Source organism: Colobus angolensis, unplaced genomic scaffold (assembly GCF_000951035.1).
Source record: "Colobus angolensis palliatus isolate OR3802 unplaced genomic scaffold, Cang.pa_1.0 Scaffold38, whole genome shotgun sequence".
NCBI lineage: Eukaryota > Metazoa > Chordata > Mammalia > Primates > Cercopithecidae > Colobus > Colobus angolensis.
The window spans coordinates 703,844-715,568 of NW_012117154.1; the positions used below are offsets into that span (position 1 = coordinate 703,844).

At 40.0% G+C, this 11,725-nt stretch overlaps 1 protein-coding gene and 1 long non-coding RNA gene across 2 annotated transcripts in view; one reads left to right on the forward strand and one right to left on the reverse strand.

Annotated features, from left to right (window-relative positions):
- Positions 1–11,725, forward strand: part of TTC3 (tetratricopeptide repeat domain 3) — a 126,827-nt gene that overhangs the window by 101,062 nt on the left and 14,040 nt on the right. The window contains exons 37-41 of the mRNA XM_011953999.1: positions 1,484–1,552; positions 3,058–3,154; positions 4,511–4,611; positions 7,279–7,369; positions 8,055–8,156. Of these exons, the coding sequence (XP_011809389.1) occupies positions 1,484–1,552; positions 3,058–3,154; positions 4,511–4,611; positions 7,279–7,369; positions 8,055–8,156 (460 nt within the window). The remainder of the gene's footprint in view (positions 1–1,483; positions 1,553–3,057; positions 3,155–4,510; positions 4,612–7,278; positions 7,370–8,054; positions 8,157–11,725) is intronic.
- Positions 3,625–9,858, reverse strand: LOC105520343. The gene is made up of 2 exons (XR_001003116.1): positions 9,740–9,858; positions 3,625–4,659 (listed from the first exon to the last, which is right to left on the reverse strand). It is a non-coding gene; the product is annotated as an uncharacterized LOC105520343 (long non-coding RNA).

Below are 11,725 nucleotides of genomic sequence, written 5' to 3' on the forward strand. Positions count from 1 at the left end.
AGAGACAGGGTTTCACCATGTTAGACAGGATGGGTCTCGATCTTCTGACTTCGTGATCCGCCCACCTTGGCCTCCCAAAATGCTGGGATTACAGGCATGAGCCACTGCGCTGGGCTGGCCTTGTTTGTTTTTAAGATAAGGCTTGCCTGGGATTTCTAGAGGATCTTCTTCTAATATTTAGCACTTCTCTATGTGGGATTACTTTTCATTGAGTCCTTTTATCGTGTTCTATACACAGGTTTTGCATTTTTAATCCCAGGATTTTGATCCTTCCTGGTGCTTGCCTTTTGATTCAAATTTCAAACCCTCAGCATTGAACCAGAGATTGTGTGAATCACGGACAAACAGTTTTAGTGTATAGTTCTTCTTCTTAATTTTCTTTTTTCCTCTTTCTTTCTTTCTTTCTTTCTTTTTTTTTTTTTTTAAGTAGAGATGGGGTTTCACCATGTTGACCAGGCTGGTCTCGAACTCCTGACCTCAGATGATCCACCTGTCTTGGCCTCCCAAAGTGCTGGGATTACAGGCATGAGCCACTGCACCTGGCCTGCTTTTTACATTTTTCCATATAAATGCTTTAAAGCTCAATTTTTCTATTTAGATTTTTAGGTAACATCTTTAAACTTTTTGGATCTGTTTCTCAGAGATGCACAAAAGACATGAAAAAATGATTTCCTGGATGTTTCTGTGCTCTTGATCACACTTAGTATTCATTAAGAAATGACTAGAATGTAGAGCTCGTGACTGGTAAAGTGACACAAACCACAGGCGGCTATGAAAGAAGGCAGGGCTTCCATGAGATTGTTACCCAGTATTTGTCTATTTAGAGGAGGGAGGAAGTGTTTTACAAAAGAAGTAAAATAATAGTTAAACTGGCTTGTATTAGAAACAAGCGGCTTTAGTAAACAGAGATGACTGCAAAGGTATCTCACGGTAGCATGAAAGAAAAGGCAGAACCCGCCTTGTGCAGGGCATGGCTCAAGAATCGGGGATTCACACACTTGTTTTGAAGGATTATCAGTGTGTGTGTGTGTGTGTGTGTGTGTGTGCATGAATGCTTGTTTTGACTTTAAGTTCTGTTTTAAAGAGTAGAAGGCTGTTTTCATTTTGAATGAGAATCCACATCATCTCATTTTCAATAAGAATCACTGGTTACACTGATGATGATGCCACAGTACCTGTGTTCTCTGTCTCCTGTTGAAACCATCTCGAGCTGCACATCTTAGAGTGAGATAGGATGATTTACCTGTAAGCATGTGACTTACAGTGAAGAAAAAGGTGATCTGGAAGGAAAATTTCCCAAAAGGGAAATGACCTCAAATTATTTTCCTATTTAGAAGATACTAAAAAGGAAACAAGATGTAAAAAATATATATTACAAAATCAAGAAATGTTTGTAAGGATAAGGGTAGAATTTACTGTGTGGGAGTCTTGTTAAAAATTTTTTTTCAAAATTAATTAAAATTTGGTGATTATGCTTTTATAGGTATACCCAGAAAAATGATGGAAAGGAAAAGGAACATGAATTACATCTGGATCAGTCCCTTGAAATCAGGCAAATTAAGCTTAAGTTTATTTTTAATATCTTTTAATACTTATAATGCCAGGGGTACAAGCACAGTAGACTTTGAAATATATTGTTGCTTGTCTATTTCTTTTAAATAATTATGTTTCTGTTTTATTTCTATTTCTGTTGCATTTTAAAAATTAATTTATAAATATTCTTTGAATATTTAAATACTTTTATTTTACAAGATTTCTGCATTTATTTCTCTTTTTTTTTGGAGACGGAGTCTAGCTCTGTCACCCAGGCTGGAGTGCAGTGGCGCGATCTCGGCTCACTGCAACCTCCGCCTCCTGGGTTTACGCCATTCTCCTGCCTCAGCCTCCCGAGTAGCGTAGCTCAGGATGGTCTCGATCTCCTGACCTCGTGATCCACCCGTCTCGGCCTCCCAAAGTGCTGGGATTACAGGCTTGAGCCACCGTGCCCGGCCAAATTTCTGCATTTATTTCTCATTGTCAATATAGAAATACTGAATTTATTGCTGTCAATAACTTTTTTTGGATTAACTTGAAACTAAAAACATGTTTTAAAAACTTTTCTTTTGTGTTACTTGGAATATTCGTCTCCACTGTAGGCTGGTAGTTTGTTGCTCTTACTGCTCTATAATTATAGGTTCATTAAATTTTTATTATGACTCTATGCAAAGTTTCCCTTTAACCCTTGCTTGCTAATGGAAATAATATGTTTTCACATACTGGTAACTGTATGTTCAACGATAAGCAGTTGTATTCTGCTTTTCTCACTGAGTATTGTTTCATATGCACATTTCTATCCTTTTTTGAATAATTTTTTTTCTTTTTCCCTTTGGGTTCTGTCCTTGTAATATGTGTCAAAACAGAATTTCTGGCTCAAAGGATAGGGAATGTTTTATAAAGCTTATTTTAAAAATGTATTTATTTATTTATTTTTTGAGATGGGGTCTTGCTCTGTCACCCAGGCTGGAGTGCAGTAGTGTGGTCATGGCTCACTGCAGACTCCATCTCCCAGCTCAAGCAGTTCTCTCGCCTCAGCCTCCCAAGTAGCTGGGACTACCAGCACGCACCACCATTGTATTTTTTGTAGATACAGGGTTTTGCCATGCTGCCTAGGCTGGTCTTGAACTCCTGGGCCCAAGTGATCCACCTGCCTCGGCCTCCCAAAGTACTGGAATTACAGGCCTAAGCCACTGTGCCTGGCCTATATAGTTTATTAATGTCACCAGATTGTACTCCACCTACCCTCATAAAATGGTGAACTGGAACAGTGCCCTCACCTGATTCTTAGCATGCCCATCTAATGTGCACTTCCATTTCATATCTGCCTTTGATCACTTGTAAAGCACAAAGAGCACATTTGAGTCTGTGTGTTGTGTAGTAAAATATGAGATGAGAAACTGCTCTGGAAGATGTAGCTGAGGCTGTGGTGGTGCGGTTTCAAAGTTCATCCAGCCTGAAGCCTTTGTCATCTCACTGTGAAATTTTGTTCAAGAAGGTTTTTTTTTCCTTCAATATTTGTAGCAACACACTTACAAATGAGAAAATGAAAATAGAAGAGTGTATAAAGAAAGGGAAAGAGGATTATGGAGAGAGTCATCAGAGAGCTGTGGCTGCAGAGGTGAGTCCATGACACTTAGTGACCACTATGGCATTTGTCATTTGTTTTTGTGTTTCTTTAATGACATATGAGGCATAACAGACATTACTGAAAAGTGTGGTACATAAAGGATATCCTGTCACCCATAGTATATCCTCCCTAAAATGACTACTCTTTTTCCTTGTCTATAGCCTTGTAATGTTTTACCGGTATGCTTGTGTTGTTACTTAAATGCACTCATAGTGTACACCAAATTTTGTAACCTGCTGTCCTTATTTACCATCATAATTCGGTCATTTCCTATATTATACACTTCGAATACTTTCATCATATGTAATCAAGTGATGTACCATGAAGTAGCCAACTATATTTGCCAATACTTGGAAAGGAACTTGAAAATAATCCACGTATTAGGAGTACATTCCTCCCGCCCCTAGAAGAATATATAGCAATGTCAGTACACTGTTTGAGAAAACTACTGAGATGAAAATCAGAATAATGACATCTGACTGTATTTTATTTAGTTCCCGAAACATGATTCTCTATGTTTCTCTAGCTGAGAAACAAATGATATTTATTGGCATATGTGTCTGTGATTATTCTGGTAAAATAAGAAAAGGCTTAGTTTATACAGTCTGCAAACATTAGGCTTTTCAATTAAGAATTGACTACGCACCTGCTTCTAAGGAGAGGGAAGGAAAAAGAGCCAAAGTATGAATACTCTGTGGGTCCTACACCTGCATCCGTACTCCTGAGCTTGTTTAATTCCACCACCATTTGGTAAGCAGGTTTGCCTGGTGGGCCCTGTCAAGTTTACTGACACCTGGATTAAAAGGTTATTTGATGGATCATTTGGACCACAAGACCATTCTACATTTCCTGCAGTGATTCTCACAAAAATGGCCAGTTGGCTTGTGGGGAAGCCACAGAGAGCCTAAAATCTTAAAAGCATACCCCAAAGGCTTTTGATGCCCTTGCTGAGAACAGCTTCTCTGAGGCTTTTCTATTGCAGAGGATGCAGCCTTTATTAAGGGTTATTCTGCTGCAGGACCATAGGTAATGCACACTGGTGTGCACATGCAGTTAACCTGGCTCTGTGCTTATATATAGCTTAAGCAGAAAACCATGTACAGTTATTCATATCTGCAAAAAGAATCATGGAAGGTATGCATTTGTAATGTCATTTTGTTACTCTGTTTTCAAATCTCAAGTCTAATTCATGTTCACCTATGATATAATCAAGTTCTGGTGATTCTGTCATCATGCTTCATTTAAGGAGAAATGGGAAAGTGACTTGGAATGTTTAAGTTTTAACCTTTAAAATAGTTTCAGGCTGTCATTTGTAAAATACTTGTATGTCCTCTAATCTACTGGCAGGTATCCGTACTTGAAAACTGGAAGGAGAGTGAAGTGTATAAGCTACAGATCATGGAGTCACAAGCAGAAGCCTATCTGAAGAAGCTGGAGCTGATTAGCTGGTAATGCAGTTTCGTGGGTGTTCTTAGCACGTCATTTAGAAGATAAAGCTAGGACCATTTGAGAGAAACATTATTTTGTATTAGGACCATTTTATTTTTAATAGTTATATAATTGATACATGTTCAGTTGTAGAAAAGTTAAGACATACAAACAAAAAAATCACTCTAGAAATGGCGATAGCATTTCTATTTTGGAATACATGAAGTGTTTGAAAAAATGAAAATTTGTGAATTATTTTTACTAAATAGTATATAGGAAATTTCTTTTCATATTGGTAATTACATTTCTCCAACTTGATTTTGAAAGGTTGGGTAGTATTCGAGTATAGAAACATGTCATGATTTATCAAACACTGCTGTGCTGGGACAGTGAAGTTGTTTGTGAATTTGTGTTAATATAAGCCACCCTGCAGTGAGCATCCTTATAGTTAAATCTTTATGCACATTATTAGTCATTTCCATGCAGTAAAATTTTGGAATGAAGATCACATTTTCAAGTCTTTTAAAATTTTTTGCCAGGTTGCTTTCCTAATAACTATTATTTAACAGTCTGTATGACAGCATGTGAGAATGTTACTACAAAGTATATTCACACATGTTAAATTTTTTTCAACTCTCCACATAATCTCCACCTGTTTTGTTTGTTTGTTTTTTTGAGACAGAGTCTCACTCTGTCGCCCGGGCTGGAGTGCAGTGGCGCGATCTTGGCTCACTGCAAGCTCCACCTCCTGGGTTCACGCCATTCTCCTGCCTCAGCCTCCCAAGTAGCTGAGACTACAGGCACCTGCCACCACTCCTGGCTAATTTTTTGTATTTTTAGTAGAGACAGGGTTTCACCATGTTAGACAGGATGGGTCTCGATCTTCTGACTTCGTGATCCGCCCACCTTGGCCTCCCAAAATGCTGGGATTACAGGCATGAGCCACTGCGCTGGGCTGGCCTTGTTTGTTTTTAAGATAAGGCTTGCCTGGGATTTCTAGAGGATCTTCTTCTAATATTTAGCACTTCTCTATGTGGGATTACTTTTCATTGAGTCCTTTTATCGTGTTCTATACACAGGTTTTGCATTTTTAATCCCAGGATTTTGATCCTTCCTGGTGCTTGCCTTTTGATTCAAATTTCAAACCCTCAGCATTGAACCAGAGATTGTGTGAATCACGGACAAACAGTTTTAGTGTATAGTTCTTCTTCTTAATTTTCTTTTTTCCTCTTTCTTTCTTTCTTTCTTTCTTTTTTTTTTTGTTGGAGTCTTGCTCTGTCATGCAGGCTGGAGTGCAGTGGCGTGATCTCGGCTCACTGCAACCTCTACCTCCTGGGTTCAAGTGATTTTCCTGCCTTCTGAGTAGCTGGGATTATAGGCGCCCACGGCACGCCAGGCTGATTTTTGTATTTTTAGTAGAGACAGGGTTTCACCATGTTGGCCAGGCTGGTCTCTAACTCCTGACCTGGTGATCTGCCTGCCTAGGCCTCCCGAAGTGCTGGGATTACAGGTGTCAGCCACCACGCCCAGCCCCTTCTTCATTTTCAAGATTTAATTTTTTTCATTAGAAAACTTTTCTGATTAAAAGTAAACTAATATGCTGATTTATAATACAGGACTAGTACAGCTGAGGTTGAGACCAAGTGGTGGTCAACCGCCTGTACTAAGCACCCGCCATAGGCTGCATTGCAGCTCATCTGGGAAACAAAGATAATCTCAGACTCATTTCATCTAATAGTATCAACTCTTCCAATAAACCGTAGAATATACAAAGATTCTTTCTTCAGGATGCCATGCTAACTCTGCCTCCTCCACCAAAGTATAGAAACATAGAAAAGGGGTAAAAAGAGGCCAGGCGCAGTGGCTCATGCCTGTAATCCCAGCACTTTGGGAGGCCGAGGCGGGCGGATCACAAGGTCAGGAGAGCAAGACCATCCTGGCTAACACAGTAAAACCCCGTCTGTACTAAAAGTACAAAAAATTTAACTGGGCATGGTGGCTTGTGCCTGTGGTCCCAGTTACTCGGGAGACTGAGGCAGGAGAATGGCGTGAACCCAGGAGGTGGAGCCACTGCACTCCAGCCTGGGCAACAGTGCATGACTCCGTCTCAAAAAGAATGCTCTGGTTTTTCTTCAAGACGTATGATGAGGTCTTACTGTACCCACAGATTGGTAGTGTTTTTGATCTTCTCAATTAGGAGTAGTCAATTTATCTGTCACTTTCAATAGACCAGATTCATGAGGTGCTGAGATGATACATTTATCTCAGGCCCATCCTTTATTTTCATAGTAAGGTAATGATTAGGGTTTGATTGGAATCTTTTGAATGTTTCAGACTACCTTTTTAAAAAATCTTTAAATGCAGATGCTGGTTTTAATATTAAACATAAAGATGTTAAATGAAGAGTGGTCAAACTTTTAAATTTGGGAAAAGAATTTAAAATTCAGGAGACTTACTTTCCCTCTGCCCTTCAATTTTAGAGTTTTTGTTATATTAATAATTAAAATTTTCTAAAGTGTCTCTAGTGGCAAATTTACAAGATAAGCAATCTTTAAAAATAGTTGGGTTTTTTTGTGTGTATGTGATCATGTTAAATGTATCTTTCTCTCATGTTTAGATGTTTATTTGACCATAAGTGCTTTTAATGTTTTAGATTTCTAAAGAAGTTTTATATTTTACTTTTTCAGTGATCCTGCAGCGTATCCTGACATGGAGTCTGATATATGTTCATGGGAATTGTTTCTTTCTAATGTTACAAAAGAAATTGAGAAAGCAAAGGTAAGTTGTAAAAAACATCTTTTAATCCCATCAAAATCTTTATGATAGTTATAATTCTCAGGAGGCTAGTGTCATATTGAAACTATTTCTTTTTTATCTATTATTGTCAATAATTTTTTTTGTTGAAAGTATTATGAGCTTTTCATGGAAGCAATGGTTTTGTTTTTTATTTTTTATAATTTGTTTTGAGATGGAGTTTCACTCTTGTTGCCCAGGCTGGAGTGCCATGGTGTGATCTTGGCTCACTGTAACCTCCACTTCCCAGGTTCAAGTGATTCTCCTGCCTCAGCCCCTGAAGTAGCTGGGATTACAGGCATGTGCCACCATGCCCGGCTAATTTTGTTTTTTAGTAGAGGCAGGGTTTCTCCACGTTGGTCAGGCTGGTCTCCAACTCCTGACCTCAGGTGATTTGCCCGCCTCAGCCTCCCAAAGTGCTGGGATTACAGGCGTGAGCCACCGTGCCTAGCCTAAAGTAATTGTATTGTCTTAATTAACCATCTTGACCTCTGCCTTGATTGGTAAGATTAGAGGAGTTACGTTTGAAAAGGCTTTGGAGCATTTGGATTAATGAGGTCTTATTTTGAATTTCCTTACAAGACAGTTATGTTTCATTTATAACGTATAGGAAGAAACAAAGTATTAATTGACAATTGTGGTTTTCCCACACTTTACTTTCTACTCACAGTCTCAGTTTGAAGAACAAATTAAGGCAATTAAAAATGGTTCTCGTCTCAGTGAACTTTCTAAAGTGCAGATTTCCGAGCTTTCATTTCCTGCCTGTAACATGGTAAGTCTAACACATCTTTTTTAAAAAAAAAAAAAAACCATAATTCATTTGTTAACTAGCCAAAGTAGTTATTTGTTGTTATTCCCTAGGAGTGAGGATGAGATTGGTTAATAATTGCCTCAATGTTTCATTATTGGTGCTACTGATGAACCTTTTAAGCTTTATAACATTCTTATATAAAATAGATCAGTCTTTCTGCATCTGTATGAGGAATGGACTGAGGTGAATACACCATTGCTACCTTTCTATCACTCTTCTGTAGCTTGGCCTGTCTTCTGTCTTTGCGTGTGTGTGTGTGTGTGTGTGTGTGTGTGTGCTGTATATGTATTCTTTGAATGAATAATCCAGGAGTAGCAGGTGCCTGTGATTCAAGCAGGACCCTATCACCACCTCAGATCATACTCTTATTCCTAGATATTTGGGGCATAAGACCAAAATCTAAAAATTAAGAGGTTTCCTCCTCAAATACAGAATAAAAGCTGCTATGCCTGAGACATACAGGGCTTTGTGGGTCTGGCACATCATATTTTACTACTTGTTTGAGGTATTTGCCAAATCTTGTGAATAACAGTGAATAATCTTGTCTTTTTATTTTAATATGCACAGCACAGAAAAGAAAAGCATTAATTGCATTTTGTGGACTTTACAACATGGCTAAACCCACATTTCTTAGATTTGGACACAGATAGATGCTTAGTAAATACTAAATTGAAATGAATTAGGCCCAGAGGAGATCAGACCATAGGAATTTAAAGTTAGATCTTGTGAGAAAACTTAGGTAAAAAAGAAAAACAAAATTAAAGGAGGACTGTATGTGAGAGTTGAAAGATATAAGTTCCAGAATGTTGTGACAGGACAGTGAAATCTTCTGGTTCCTAAAGACAGAGGAGACTCTCTCCCAGCACCTGACTTGCACCCTCCTACTATTGCCAGATCTTTGCCTGGGCTGTTCCTGGCCTGGACCACTGTCCCCGCTCTGCATCCTGCCTTCCCCTGAAACACCATCAGGGGCTGCCCTCTTTTGGCCTCCCACTGTGGCCCTTCTCTCACGTGCATTAGATCTCAGCCTGGCCTTGAATGTCTTTCTCACCGGTACCTTGCACAGTAAACATCCAAACTTACTGTGAATTCATCTGAAAAAAAAAAAATGAAGTGTAGAAAAAGTGTGACCACCCTGAACTGAGTAAAATATTCTGTTGAGATCCAGTTTTTTCTCTCCATTGAATGTGCAATTTTAGTTAGAATTACACTAAAGGGCACTTATCATTTATCGTTTTTCTAAGTTCGTATAACAACAGATACATAGAGAGAAAACATTGGCTCTCAATAGGATGTTTTACTATTACTTTGTAATCCTAGCTTATGTTATTTTATAAATACTCAAAAGAATTTTCATATTCCAAATTCTGGGAACTCTTATTGTGCCAGGAGCTTTAGTAATAAATGTGCCTAAAAATTATTTACTTTGTATCTCATTTCTCCCTCATTCATTCATTGGGTAATTAGTGGTGATAAAGATTGTGGGCTGTGCCCTCAAAGTGCATATGGACTTAGGGAAAGACAGACTTTAAACCCATCATTACCTGCAGCAGAGTGAGGTTTCTCATGGCAGAATGCTGGAGCAGCTTGAATTAGGGGCCACTAACCTAATCTAGAAGTGTGGCCTCAGCGGAAGATTCCCAGTTGGAAGTCTCTCAGAGACGGAGATCTGCAATAGGAACTTACCAGACAAAGGAGTGGGAGGGGTGTGTTTGGACGGTCAGAGTTCCAGATGGAACACACAGTGCACCTGGAGCCTAGAGAGATAGAGAATACACTCCTTTCATGCTGTAATAGAAGCCCAGTATGACGCAGGGGCAGAGCCAAGGGAGCCTTCTTCTGTAAGCTGTGTTACAGCAGTTTGGACACTTCTAGCTTCATTAGACCAGACAGGATAGGTCTCAAATAAGGTAACAGCAGCAGAACAGGAGTCCCTCCTTCTTCATGGCTTCGCTTTTCATGGTTTCAGTTATCTGCAGTCAACCGCAGTTAGAAAATACTCAATGGAAAATTCCAGAAATATGTAATTTGTAAGTTTTAAATTGCGCACTGTTTTGAGTAGCATGATGAAATCTGGAATCTCACATGGTCACACCAGGGACGTGCCTCCTCCCTTTGTCCAGTGTTTTCATGCTGTTGCTACTCCCTGCCTGTGAGCCACTTAGAAGCTGATTTGGTGACCAGATGAACTTCTCACGTTACCTCAGTGCCTATGTTCAAGTCACCCCTATTTTACTTCATAGTGGCCCCAAAGCATGGGAGTAATGATGCTGGTCATTCAGATATGCCATAGAGAAGCAATATACTGCTTCCTTTAAGTGAAAAGCTGAAAGTTCTCAAACTAATAAGGAAAGAGAAAAGATCGTACCCCGAGGTTGCTAAGATCTACGGTCAGAACAAATCTACCGATGAAATTGTGAAGAAGGAAAAACAAATGCGTGCATAGTATACATAGGGTTCAGTACTCTTTGTGACCTCAGGCATTCACTGGGGGTCTCAGAATGTATCCCTGAGGATTACAGGGAGCTACTGTGCTTTTTGAAGATGAGCTTGCCACTAATGTGGGGGAGTGTTGGGGAGGGGCTTGAGTGATTTCCAGTTGTTCGATTATCAGCCTATTGGCATCATCCTGTCCTGGATAGGGCGTGGCAGTAGGGGTGGAGGGAAGAGAACAGATGTGAGAGGTGATTAGGGGTACATTTACAGGCGCCATGCTGCTCAGGAGACCAGGCCCCATGTGTCCACGTGGAAGTCGAGGGTGAGTCTTGGGCTTCTGTCCAGGAGTACTAGGGGAAGAGCAGGACTGGGGAGGCTGCCTGAGGCTGGTTTCCAACACATTGACTTTGAGTTGTCTTGGAATCACCCAAGTGGATTTGCAGATTTAGATCTCAGGAAAATATTCTAGACTGCAAACTTAATATTCTAGACTGCACACTTTTAAAAAGTTTCAGCCTCAGGCAGCCACATGGGGAGGAGCGTCAGCACTGCAGGTGTGGACAGAGGCCTGAGAGCTGCCAAGAGAGATGGCAGGGAAGAGGAGGCAGCCCGCTGGGATGGAGACAGCTCTGGGGAGTGTGGTGGCCATGATGTTGCATCTGTCAGCTACAGGGTTTAGCTCAGAAGGGGAGAAGTGTAACCAGGTAGAGGCTGAAGGAGGGCCAGTAGGCAGGCGAAATGGTCTCATCTTACAGAGAAGATAGTGACTTACAGAGATAATTATTTAGAAGTCTGAAACCTCCTACTCTTCTTCTAATAACTAACAAGTTATTATCAAGAATTCTTTTAAAATGAAAATATTTAATTCATGGTATCAGGTTTCCTGTGCACGGAGCCTCTCGGCTGCATTATTGTATTTATTCATCGACCTTTGCCCTTGGGCGTTTCGTCCTTTTAATTCAAGGGAAGCCCTAAGTGATCCTGGTGTGGTGTGTTCCTCACAGGTTCATCCCGAGTTACTCCCTGAGTCTTCAGGCCATGATGACCAAGGGTTTGTGACTTCTGCAAGCGACGTGACTGGAAACCATGCAGCA